The following is a 12,203-nucleotide window of genomic DNA, read 5'->3' as shown; positions in this document are numbered from 1 at the left end:
AATTTACCACAGCATATTTTATTTCCTTGTTAAACTGTAAAATTTATCCTGAAATAATTCATGTTTTCATGTAATTTGGATAGCCTTTCATCAAATACCAAAACAATAAGTCATTTCTGAAATGTAGTGTTTCTAATACACACATACACCACACAGACACATACATGAAGAATTTATTATATACCAATAACTTTTATTGGAAGTTCTCTGTTTTTGTATATTCAACAAATGATAAGCTTTGGTGGGTGGATCTTTCATAGAATAAAAGGATTTTAAGGACAGGACACAGAATCCCTAAATCCTAGATATATGGAGGTGGAAACAGTGACTAAAGCCATGTTTCAGACAATTAATAAAGGAATAGAATATTCTGTGGTGCTTGAAGGTGTAACAAGACAAGATAAAATGTATATCCCCAAATAAAACTAAAATTGAATTCTAGAATCAGGTATATATAAAGTGTCAAAATAAGACAATCTGTCTGTGGCACCAGACTGGAATGAATATTCTGATCTGTTACTTATAGAACAGAGTCTCATTAATGGAAAGGATCACCTTCCTGTTAGTGCCTTGAAGAATTAGATCTTTCTTGGACATACCATAATGGTTATAATTTCATGTCATGGCATTTGACAAAGAATGAAATATAGAATAATGCAAATAATTAACCCTTAGAAATAACTGAATATATTGGTCATGTTTGCATCACTATAATGAAATAACTGAAATACTTAACTTCATAAAGGGAAAACACTTATTCAACCCAAAATTCAGAGGCTCAAAGTACTGACCTCCTCGAAATAGTCAGTGATTAATGAAATTACCTCATGATGCTGATGCTAATGGTCATTAATAAAGATCAGAGAAAAATTCACATTTCTTTTAAAAGAGAGAGAGAGAGAGAGAGAGAGAGAGAGAGAATTTTTTAATATTTATTTTTCAGTTTTTGGTGGACACAACATCTTTATTTTATTTGTATGTGGTGCTGAGGATAGAACCCAGTGCCATGCACACATGCCAGGCAACCGTGCTAACATTTCAGCCACATCCCCAGCCCCCCAAACTCACATTTTAAACCAAAGCAGAATGAGAAAGAGGATCAGCATGGTCCCATAATTGTTTTAAATGTGTACTTAAAATGTACTTAGAACCCACCCAAAGGTCTCGATTCATAAAGGTCCACAGTACCTACCAATACTACCACCTGAGGACCAAGGCTTCCTATATGAATCTTTAGGGTACAATTTGTACCCAAACTATAAAAATGTCCTTAGTTAGGTGGCTTGCCTCCTTATTTATTTTAATTTAGGTCTTACTAAAGTATCATTTTAATGTAAACAGTTTCTAACTTGTAATTTTATGATAGCTTAAAAGTTTGCAATTATTTAATTACAGCCACAGTGATTATACAGGACATTTCCATCATCAGCAAAGTCCTTTGTGCACTTCTATAAGCAGTCTTCTCCTCATATGCTCTGTATACCAGCAATGAATAAACTTATTCCTGACACCATATTAAATAAAGTTATATAAGATATAGTGTTCAGGTTTTGGCTTTTTAAATATATCTTTGAGATTTATAAAACTATTTCATGAATCAGAAATAAATTTAAATTATAGTGTTGATTTGTATTATATAGATATACAAAATTTATTTGCCCAGTTTTCATATAATATAAAAAAAACTACTATTGTAAGTATCTGGGTCTTGTCTCTGGGTGCATATACTTTAATTTACTTTCATAATTACTTCAGAGTGAAACTGCTGATGCCATGAGAAAGATAGTTTTAATTTTATACAAAACTGTCAAACTGTTTTATAAGTGGCTATCCCATTTTGTATGGCAATACAAGGGAATGCTCCATCAAAATTTGTTAATTATTGAGTCTTTTTAAATTTGATTATTCAAGTAGAGGTGTAGAGATATCTCATTGCGATTTTAGTTAGCATTTTCTAATAAATAATAACACTGAGATACTAATGTCATGGTGAGTAATTGTCAATCAAATATCTATTATTGTTGAACTATAGCAATTCTGTTGGCAAATTTTATGAAATTAAAGAGAGAAAAGTAGACATGTGAAAATATGCTCATCATATGTTATATAATTAGGAAATTATATATTAAAACAGCAAATTCCCTTCATTCCCAGGTTTTTTTATTTATTCTGTACTGTTACAAAACATAAACATTATATATTTTTTTGTTGTTCTTTGTGATATATGGATACATATAGTGTAATTTTTAATCAAGTTAAACATATCTAGCTCCTCAAACATTTATCATTTCTTTATGGTTTAAGAACATTCAAATTCCTTTCTCCTACCTCCATGAAATATACAGTACATTTTTATTATGTATAATCAGTCAGCCTTCTGTACAATAGAACACCAGGACCTCCTACTCCTGAGTATCCACTGATCAACCTCTATCCAAGATCCCTCCTTCTATTTTACCCTTGACTTTAACATTATTATTTTTTGATAACCATCATTTTCTTCACAAATTCTACAAAATCCACTTTTTCATATTCCACATGAGTAATACTGTGAGGTAATTGTTTTATTCTGCTGGCTTATTTCACTTAGCATAATGACCTCTAGTTCCACCCAAGTTGCCATGAATAACAGGCTTCCATTTTATTTACAGCATAATAGTACTGCATTGTGTATGTGTGCAATATTTACCTTATCCATCAATAATTGCTGAACGCTTAAGTTGTTCCCATTTCTTACCTATTGTGAATAGTGCTGCAAAGAACATAGCAGTGTAAATGTCTCTCTGACATGATTGATTTCATTTCCTTTGGATGTTTACCTAGTAGTGGCATTGCTGTATCTTATAGTATCTCTGCTTTCAGTTTTTTGAAAAACTTCTGTATTCTTTTCCATGATAGAGGAAAATTTATAAGGGTTCCCTTTTTTCCACATCTTCTCCAGCACTTGTTACCTTTAGACTTTTTGATAATAGCCATTCTGCTGGGTTGAGACAATAAACCAGTGTGGCTTTGATTTGCATTTCTCTGTTAGTGAAGTCAAGTCTTTTTTATACACATGTTAGCTATTTGTATGTCTTTTTTTTTTTTTAAGAAATGTCATTTTAGGTCCATCGTTAATTTCTTCATTGGTGTGCTTGTTTCTGTTTTGCTTTGGTCTGAGGTGTTTTCAAGTTCTTGTATATTTTTGGAATCCACCTCTGTAGAGTTTGGAATGCTTTCTCCCATAGTGTGCATTGTCTCCTTGTTCTGTTGATCATTTCATTTGCTGAGCAAAATGGTGTTATTTTGATGTAGTTTGATTTCTCTATGTTTTGCTTTTGTTTTCTTTGATTTGGGTGTTTTGTTCAAAAAATTCTTGCCAGTTTTAGTCTCCTGAAAGATTTCCCCTACATTTTCATGTATAAGTTTTACAGATTTACATCTCACGTGTAAATACTTAGTCCATTTTTAATTGATTTTTGTCACTGGTAGGAGATAGGTATTTAGTTTTATTTCTCTGAATGTGGATATCTAACCTTGATTCTATGTCTGTCTGCCTTCATTCCCAGGTTTCAAGGCTGCAGTTTGGTTACCCCAATGATCTCATGGAACTAAGGATTTTGGATTTTCGGATTGCTCATCTTTATTCTTATTGTGAGGATAGTAGTAGTAAAATATTATATGTGGCATCAGAAAATGGAAATATGGGAAATATGAATAGTACACAAAATCTAAGACTTGTCTAGTTAACAAAGAAGGAAATCTTGAGAAGAGAGAAATTTTGAAACTTTGTCTTGGATATCCAGAATTTACATTTTATTAAATAGTGTTTCTCATAAATGTCTGTGTATAATTGTTTTTAAATCTAGGAACATAGGTCAATTTAAAATATTTCTTTCCATCACTGTTTACTGAAGCTATTTCATATAGGCAAATATAAAGTTAACTCAGCATTTTCCAATCCGGTAAAATTTAGGAAACATGTTGTGTTGTGAAGACTCAATTTATTTTTTCACATAAGCTCTTTTGAAATGTTGGCTAATTCTCAGAACCATCAAAATGTGATAAATAAATTGAGGTTTGAAGGAAAGTTTGGGATTAAAAACTGAAAAGTAGAAATGTCATCTTATATAAACATATTGGCAGTTATAATCTAAATACTTAATCAGACCATAAAAAAAGATTAAGACTTGTATATTTTTATAAACTGTACATAAAGTTTCTGTTTATTACTCATTAGGGGGGCATCATCAATCAAATGTAAAACCTGCCTTTGTTACCATGAAATCTAAATCAAATAAGATGATCATTTTATGTTTTTTTCCTTTAAAACTTTGAAGTGATAAAGTTGTTGATGCATTTTGATGAATTTTTATTCTTTGTATTGACTTGTAGATATGACAGAAGGTTAAAAAGCAGTCGACTTGAGGTATTTAGTGAATATGGCAACTCATTTCTTTGAGGGAATTATTTTCAAAGTGAATAATCACATTTTCTCTTTTTTAGGAGGAAGTAAACATCCCGAGTAGGCGGGTTCTAATTACTGGTGCCACTGGACTCCTTGGCAGAGCTGTATACAAAGAATTTCACCAGAATAATTGGCATGCTGTTGGTTGTGGTTTTAGAAGAGCAAGACCAAAATTTGAACAGGTTAATCTGTTGGATACTAATGCAGTTCATCACATCATTCATGAATTTCAGGTATGGTTGTCTGTTTATTTAAATACACACATGAATTATTAAGGATTTTCTAGATGACATAGAAAATGTGCTTGTTGAGAGGGAAAATGATATATTTAAAAGCACCCACAATATTCAGTACTGTTTATTGTAGCATGACAAAGGTATATGTAATCATTAAAAAGCTTAGGGTGATACAGGTTGGCAAAGACAAAAACTTGAGCTTTTCATAAAATCCTTCATATTTGTGAATGACTTCTAAGTTAAAACATTTTTCAAAAATTACATAGTTTATCTATATATCTGAAACACCTACATCAGAATCATTTTGAAAACATGTTCTCAGGTCTCATTCCCTGAGATTGTAACTCAGGAAATCATCCCTCTTGGGGTCCAGAATGTTGCATTTTAAGAAGCACTCCAGATTATGTACTTACAGTCTTGGAAGCACTCAATGATTATGTCTCCTTAATTGATTGTTGAGAAGGAGTAAACTTGGTATATGATACACTGCCTCTGTCAGTCATCGTCTTAGATCTTAGCTATCGCTCAGCTCCTCTGGCAACTAGGTGCCTTTTGTCTAAGAGGACCTTTTATAGACCTTTATCTTGATGTCTGTCACATCAGTGAAATTCTCTTTACATTCGTCTTTTCCACTAGATTATGAAATTCTTGGTCTTCCCAAAATATCTGTTTTATAGGTGGCAGTCTGGATGCTCAACTAGGAATATGTACTTGCGCATACTTGATTTTCATTAAGCAATTGATCAAAAAATTTTTGATTTAAATTTGCAATTGATAATACTTCCCCTTTGTCATAAATATATTAAATATTAGGTCTCCCATTCAAATCGGGAGATTAAAATTTATTTTGATACTTAAATTCTATTTCTACATAGTTGGGAGAGTTTTTTCTGATTTTTTTCTAAGGATTACAAAATTTTTCTTTGGGCGGACTTATTATATATATTTGAGGAAATTTGAACCTTCGGGGGAATGAAGAAATGTGACAAGACTACATTAAAGATTAACAGTGGGGCTGGGGTTGTGGCCCAGAGGTAGAGCGCTTGCCTACCATGTGTGAGTCACTGGGTTTGATCCTCAGCACCACGTAAAAATAAAAATAAAGATATTGTGTATACCTATAACTAAAAAGTAAATATTTAAAAAAAATAAATAAAAAATAAAGATTAACAGTGATCAATATATTCTTAGTTGAAGAAATATTGATTTAAGGAACATTTATCTCTGAATTAATTTACTCTGGAAAAGCTGTAATTCCTCTAATTTATTCCATTTTGGATTAAAAATACATTAATGCTTACCTTCCAGCCTCATGTCATAGTACATTGTGCAGCAGAGAGAAGACCAGATGTTGTAGAGAATCAGCCAGATGCTGCTTCTCAGCTTAATGTGGATGCGTCTGGGAATTTAGCTAAGGAAGCAGGTAATGATGACTTCATAAAATCTTCATAAAATATTAAATCATCCCTGAGTTTTTAAAGATTAAAGTTTTGTAGATGAGTTATAAGAGATTTGTAACATTGCACAGAACACACTGTTCTAAATTCCACTGAAGACTAATGTCTTGTAGAAGACTTAATAGATTCATTTTTTTTCTTTTGTAGCTGCAATTGGAGCATTTCTCATTTATATTAGCTCAGATTATGTATTTGATGGAACAGATCCACCTTACAGTGAGGAAGACATACCAAGTCCCCTAAATTTGTATGGTAAAACAAAATTAGAAGGAGAAAAGGCAGTCCTGGAGAATAACTTGGGTAAGACATTCCTCTTTAGCCCCTGATTAAAGTTTTGCAGAAATTTTATTTAGGAGAGATATGGTTTTGTTTTGGGTTTTTAAATCAAGGAATATAAATCATTGGAGAAAAATTAGAGAATATAGTTAATAAAAAGAAAAAACAAGGATTTTTAAAAATCCTAAAGGATTTGTACATTCTAGACTTTTTCCCGCATTATCAATATATGCGTATACATCTTTGCAACTGTTTTTTTTTTTTTCCTTCTTTTGAGGTACTGGGGATTGAACCCTGGGACATTCTACATGAATTACATCCCCAGTCATCCCTCCCCTCTCCACTTTTTTTTTTTTTCTTTTTTTGAGCAGGGTTTCACTAAATTGTTGAGGCTGGCCTGTATCTTGTTATCTTCTTACCTTAGTCTCCCAAGTCACTGGTAATATAAGTGTGCACCATCATGCCTAGCTCATCTTTATAATTGCTATGTTCTACTTTGAATAAAGTGTTCTTTATTGTTTTTTCTTTTAATCAGGCATCCAATCAGCATTATTTATTGTATTTGTTGTCCTATAGGTTTTATTTTTAATGATTATAATATAGAAATTGGGGGCCAGGTGTAGGGATAGACAACCTGTAATCTCAGCAATTTAGCAAAACTTCTCTCAGAATAAAATATAATAAAGGACTGGGGATGTAGCTCAGTGGTAAAAGCATTCTGGATTCAAACCCTAGTACCGATTAAAAAAAAAAATAATAATAATGTTAAAGTTACATGTAAACACATCCCAAGTGACAAAAGATGTTTATCGTATTCAAGATCATGTTTATTAAGTTGGCATGATAACAGGTGAGCTGTGTTATTTTGGTATATTTTTGTTAAAAGGCAAGTTTTTTATTGTGATACTCCTTAAATCCACATATTGTTCTTTTATCAAAACCTAGGAAACAATAGGTTTTAAAACGTCTGTTTATATTAATCTCTAGGAGCTGCTGTTTTGAGAATTCCTGTTCTGTATGGAGAAGTTGAAAAGCTTGAAGAAAGTGCTGTGACGGTCATGTTTGATAAAGTGCAGTTCAGCAACAAGTCAGCAAACATGGACCATTGGCAGCAGAGGTTTCCCACACATGTCAAAGATGTGGCTACTATGTGTCGACAACTGGCAGAAAAGAGAATGCTGGTGAGTCTTTGGCAGGAATGGTTCCTAGCTTCCATCTTAATAAAGATTCACTTGTCTTTTCCATGCTTAAACTTACATAGCTACACTTGGAGAGTCAGTGAAAGTTAAAAATGCCTTTTTGAAACTAGGAGACCAAACAAAAATAGTTTATAGGTAATACACTATATTCATAAAGGATAAAAATATTCTCATGTTTGTTTATTTCTTACATATTTACAGACCCCATCTTTTTTTTTTTCTTTTTTCCTTTTTTTTTTTTGCAGAGTGACAGAAAATTTGTAGTTATTGTTTAGGTAATAAACTATTTACCTAATATCTTTTCGAACCCAGGGCCTTGTGCATGTAAGGCAGGCACTCTACCAACTGAGCTATGTCCCCAGCCAGTAATGTCTTTTTTGTTTGTTTGGTACTGGGAACTGAACCCAGGAGTCCTTAATCTCTGAGCCACATCGACGGCTTTTTTAATATTTTATTTTGAAACAGGATCCCGCCGAGTTGTTTTAGGGCCTTGCTAAATTTCTGAGGCTTGCTTTGAACTCACAATTCTCCTGCCTCAGCCTCCTGAACCACTGGGATTACAGGTGTTCACCACTGCACTCAGCATCACCTGATGACATAGAAGTTTTGTTGATTAAGATATATGTAGTACCAGCCAGGCTAGGTGGTGCACACCTATAATCCTAGTGACTTGGGAAGCTGAGGTAGGAGAATTGCAAGTTCAAGGCCCGCCTCAGCAATTTAGTAAGGCTCCAAGCAACTTAACAACAACCTATCTCAAAATTAAAAAGGCAGCTGGGGGGTGTAGCTCAATGGTTAAGTTCCCCTGGTTCAATCCCTGGTACCCCCCCCCCCCCAGAAAATTGTAGTGCCAAAGAAGAATCTAAGTAGGAATTTAGTCATTTTACCCACATTGAGAATAACTGATGGGGCATGGTGGTGTATGTCTGTAATCCCTGTGACTTGGGAAGCTGAGGCAGGCATATCGCAAGTTTGAGGTCAGTGATGATTTTTGTTTATAAAAGACTATGGATGTAGCTCAGTGATAAAGCACCCCATTGATTTAGTCCCCAGTACTGCCAAAAGAAAAAAAGTTTGTATTTTGTTGTTTGAATAAGAGTTAATTTTAAATATTTGAGAAAGTTGGCACTAAATAGAAGGTCTATAGAATTAGGGACAGATTTAAAGTTTTGTTAATAGCATGGTTATATATATATATATATATATATATATATATATATATATATATATATAATGTGTGTATTTTGATCCCCCCCCCCTTACCAGGGATTGAACTGGGGGCACTTGACCACTGAGACATATCCCAGCCCTATTTTGTATATTATTGAGAGACAGGATCTCACTGATTTGCTTAAGACCTCAGCCTCCTGAGCCTCTGGGATTACAGGTGTGAACCACCACACCTGGCTGTATTTTGATTTTTTTTTTTGAGTAGTATATTATTATTTATAATAAGAATATTTAATTATCTTATCTTGAAAAAATGCTTATTAAATTTGGTTTTAGCCTTTTAGAATAATTTAAAGTATTCATTAACTTAGTCTATTTCCATGAAAATATCTTAATTTTCAGGGTTATTATTATGTAAAATTGGAGGCATTTACGTTTTTATTTCAAAAAAGTTCTTCAGAATGAATTTTAGAAAAATATTTTGTGTGTGTGCTTAGCTGGTAAGAGTAATAGGAATTGGATTTTTAGATAATTGTGGAAAGTATTCCAGAAAATGAATGTTGCATTTTAGTTCTTGGATCTTTTATAAATTAGCTTTCTTGTCAAATCTATCATTCCATTCAACCCAAAAGTTTGAAACTATTTTGAATTTTTTGTGTCCTTATTCATAGGACCCATCAATTAAGGGAACCTTTCACTGGTCCGGTAATGAACAGATGACCAAGTATGAAATGGCATGTGCAATTGCAGATGCCTTCAACTTCCCCAGCAGTCACTTAAGACCTGTAAGTACATGGCATTTAAAAACTCCTGACTTCTTAAAAGTCTAGATCCTTCACTGTAGTGTGTATTATTGTTTGTTGCTTTTGGATAACATTATTTCCTGGTACTAATCGGAGTGAACTTTGCTCATATGTTTTCAGTTTGTAGTGATACTTTTCTCTAAATTATTATCTGTTTTTAAAAAAAAAGTCCATGAGTATTGATGAAATTAAATGTCTGCCATCAAAATAATACTTTACTTCCAGGGATGATACAAATCAGTTTTCTGGAACTATATGCAAAATGATGTAAGAATAAAATCCTGAAGTTGTGGTCCTTCATTGACTTGCAATTTTTTTTTCTCCCTTAAAGATCACTGACAGCCCAGTCATAGGAGCACAACATCCACATAATGCTCAGCTTGACTGTTCCAAATTGGAGACCTTGGGCATTGGCCAGCGAACACCATTTCGAATTGGAATCAAGAAATCACTCTGGCCTTTCCTCATTGACAAGAGATGGAGACAGACAGTCTTTCACTAGTTTTTTTTTTTTTTTAATGAAAAGTATATAGTATGTGGCACTTTTTAAAGAAAAAAGGAAATAGTTTTGTATGGGTACTCTTTAATTGTGACTCTTAAATAAATCTTTCAGGTAAATGATGCTCTTGCACTAGTGAAATTGTCTAAAGAAACTATAGGGCAATGATGCTTTATTTAGTGATGATTTTTGTTTATCATATTTGTTCTGGCTTAATTTGCAATTTGAAATAAAATTATGATTCTTAAATATTTCGAGCCAGGATGAATCAATCTGCTGTAGACTTATTTTGTATGAAATGCATTGTTCATTTCTACGAGTTCTGTATTTTCAGGTTTTTTTTTTTTTAAGCTGTTGACTTGTATGTTGATTGTTTAAAGTGTGAAGTCATACAAAAATCATTGGTGTTCATTATGTGGTTTGCTTGAGCTCAGATCAAAATATTTGAAGAAAGAAACTTTATTTTTGCAACTTAAGTACAGTTTTTATGCTTGAGATACTTCAATATGTTATGTATATGGGAACTTCTGCAGCTTGATGCCTCCTGCTTTCCTAGCAGTGTATGGTGAGCATTTGAGAGAGTGTGTATGTGTATTTTTAAATATAAATATAGAACTGTTCTTTTCATCCCATGTTGCTAAGTAATATTTCATATGTGTGGTAATAATAATAATAATAATAATAAAAATAATAATAATAATAGATCTTGTAATTCTTTGACCACTCATGAATTATAAATATGTACTGCTGGCATGTAATGCTTAGTTTTCTTGTATTCTTTTTAAATGTAATGCCTAAACAATTGTTCTTTTTTTTTAAAGAAAATTATATTGTTATGTAATATCTGATGCATACAAAAAGTAGTTTATGTATGTTGAGAGAATGCACACCAATAAATTGAACACTGAAGAACTCACCACTGGAGATCTACAGTGTGACTTTATCTGCTTGTACTAACTGAATAAAAATAACTAATCATGTGTATTATGCATTTACAAAGATTTACAAAGAATATACCTTCTTAAAAATGCAGAGTATTTGAATATGTTGCAAATTGCTATGTAATTTTCAGGTGACCTTGGCTTGGACAGTACTTGAGTTCTTAGTAAGGGAAGCCAGGAAGGTAAATTGACTCCTATGACTTGGCTGCTTCTATTCAGTAGTCATTGCAAATATTCTAATTTCACTTTTGAAGTGTTCTTTTCCCAGATTATGTTTTATTTCTGTCATTGGACACAGTATTTCTAATTTCCTAATATACTTAAAATTTTGGGATTAGAGTGGATCATACTTGGGTAATTTGGTTAAAACAGCAATTCCCAGGTGCCATATATTTGAGGATTAACTAGAGAAATCTTACTGATTCTTAACCCTGGACCTGCTGAAATGGAACTTTAGAAATTGAGGCCTACTCATCTAGGAGGTTTTTTTGTTTTTTATTTTGTTTTTAATTATGGATTGAACCTATAGGAACTTAACCACTGAGCCACATCCCCAGCCCTTGCTATAATTTTTTTTTTTATAGTTCAGTATTTTCAATCATTTATTTGATTCACTCATTGTATTTTGATGCCTTGCTATAATTTTGAGAGGGGATCTTCCTAAGTTGCTTAGGGCCTTGCTAAATAGCCGAGGTTGGCTTTGAAATCACAATCATCCTGCTTCAGCCACTGGGATTACATGCATGTGCCACCACCCCAGTCTCATCTAGTTTTAAATACTTCCTGAGTGTTTCTAAGGTAGCCAGTGTGACACTTGCTTTTGGCAAATGCTAAAAAAAAATGTATTTAAGTTGCTACATATCATATAGCCCCAAATTAAAAAACTTCAAAGAATAGAAACCTCATTCTTTTCAGCCACCCATTTTCCATCTGTGCAAGAAACCAATATAGATCATGTTTCTAGAGGTGTTTTGCATATACAAGAATATACTCAAAGGCTGGGGTTGTGGCTCAGTGGTACAGTGCCTAACACATGTGAGGCACTGGGTTTAATCCTCAGCACCACATAAAAATAGATTGTGTCCATCTACAACTAAAGAAATATATAAAAATGTGTGTCCATACTCTCCCTATCACTCTTACACAAAGAGTGGTATGGTATACATTTTGCCACC

General features: G+C 32.9%; 1 protein-coding gene across 1 annotated transcript in view; it reads left to right on the top strand.

Annotated features, from left to right (window-relative positions):
• LOC308646027 (methionine adenosyltransferase 2 subunit beta-like) overlaps positions 1-10,762 on the top strand; it is a gene marked incomplete at its 5' end in the record, with an annotated part of 42,632 nt that extends 31,870 nt beyond the window's left edge. The window contains 7 exons of the mRNA XM_081288531.1: positions 4,375-4,408; positions 4,486-4,680; positions 5,992-6,106; positions 6,288-6,440; positions 7,404-7,597; positions 9,457-9,570; positions 9,920-10,762. Coding sequence (XP_081144657.1) covers positions 4,375-4,408; positions 4,486-4,680; positions 5,992-6,106; positions 6,288-6,440; positions 7,404-7,597; positions 9,457-9,570; positions 9,920-10,090 — 976 coding nt within the window. The 3' untranslated portion in view covers positions 10,091-10,762. The remainder of the gene's footprint in view (positions 1-4,374; positions 4,409-4,485; positions 4,681-5,991; positions 6,107-6,287; positions 6,441-7,403; positions 7,598-9,456; positions 9,571-9,919) is intronic.
• Positions 10,763-12,203: the final 1,441 nt, after the last annotated feature.

This window comes from Spermophilus citellus (assembly GCF_964194105.1).
Source record: "Spermophilus citellus genome assembly, chromosome: 1".
Lineage (NCBI taxonomy): Eukaryota > Metazoa > Chordata > Mammalia > Rodentia > Sciuridae > Spermophilus > Spermophilus citellus.
Note: the sequence above shows the minus strand (reverse complement) of the source record. Positions and strands in the feature narration are given on the sequence as shown.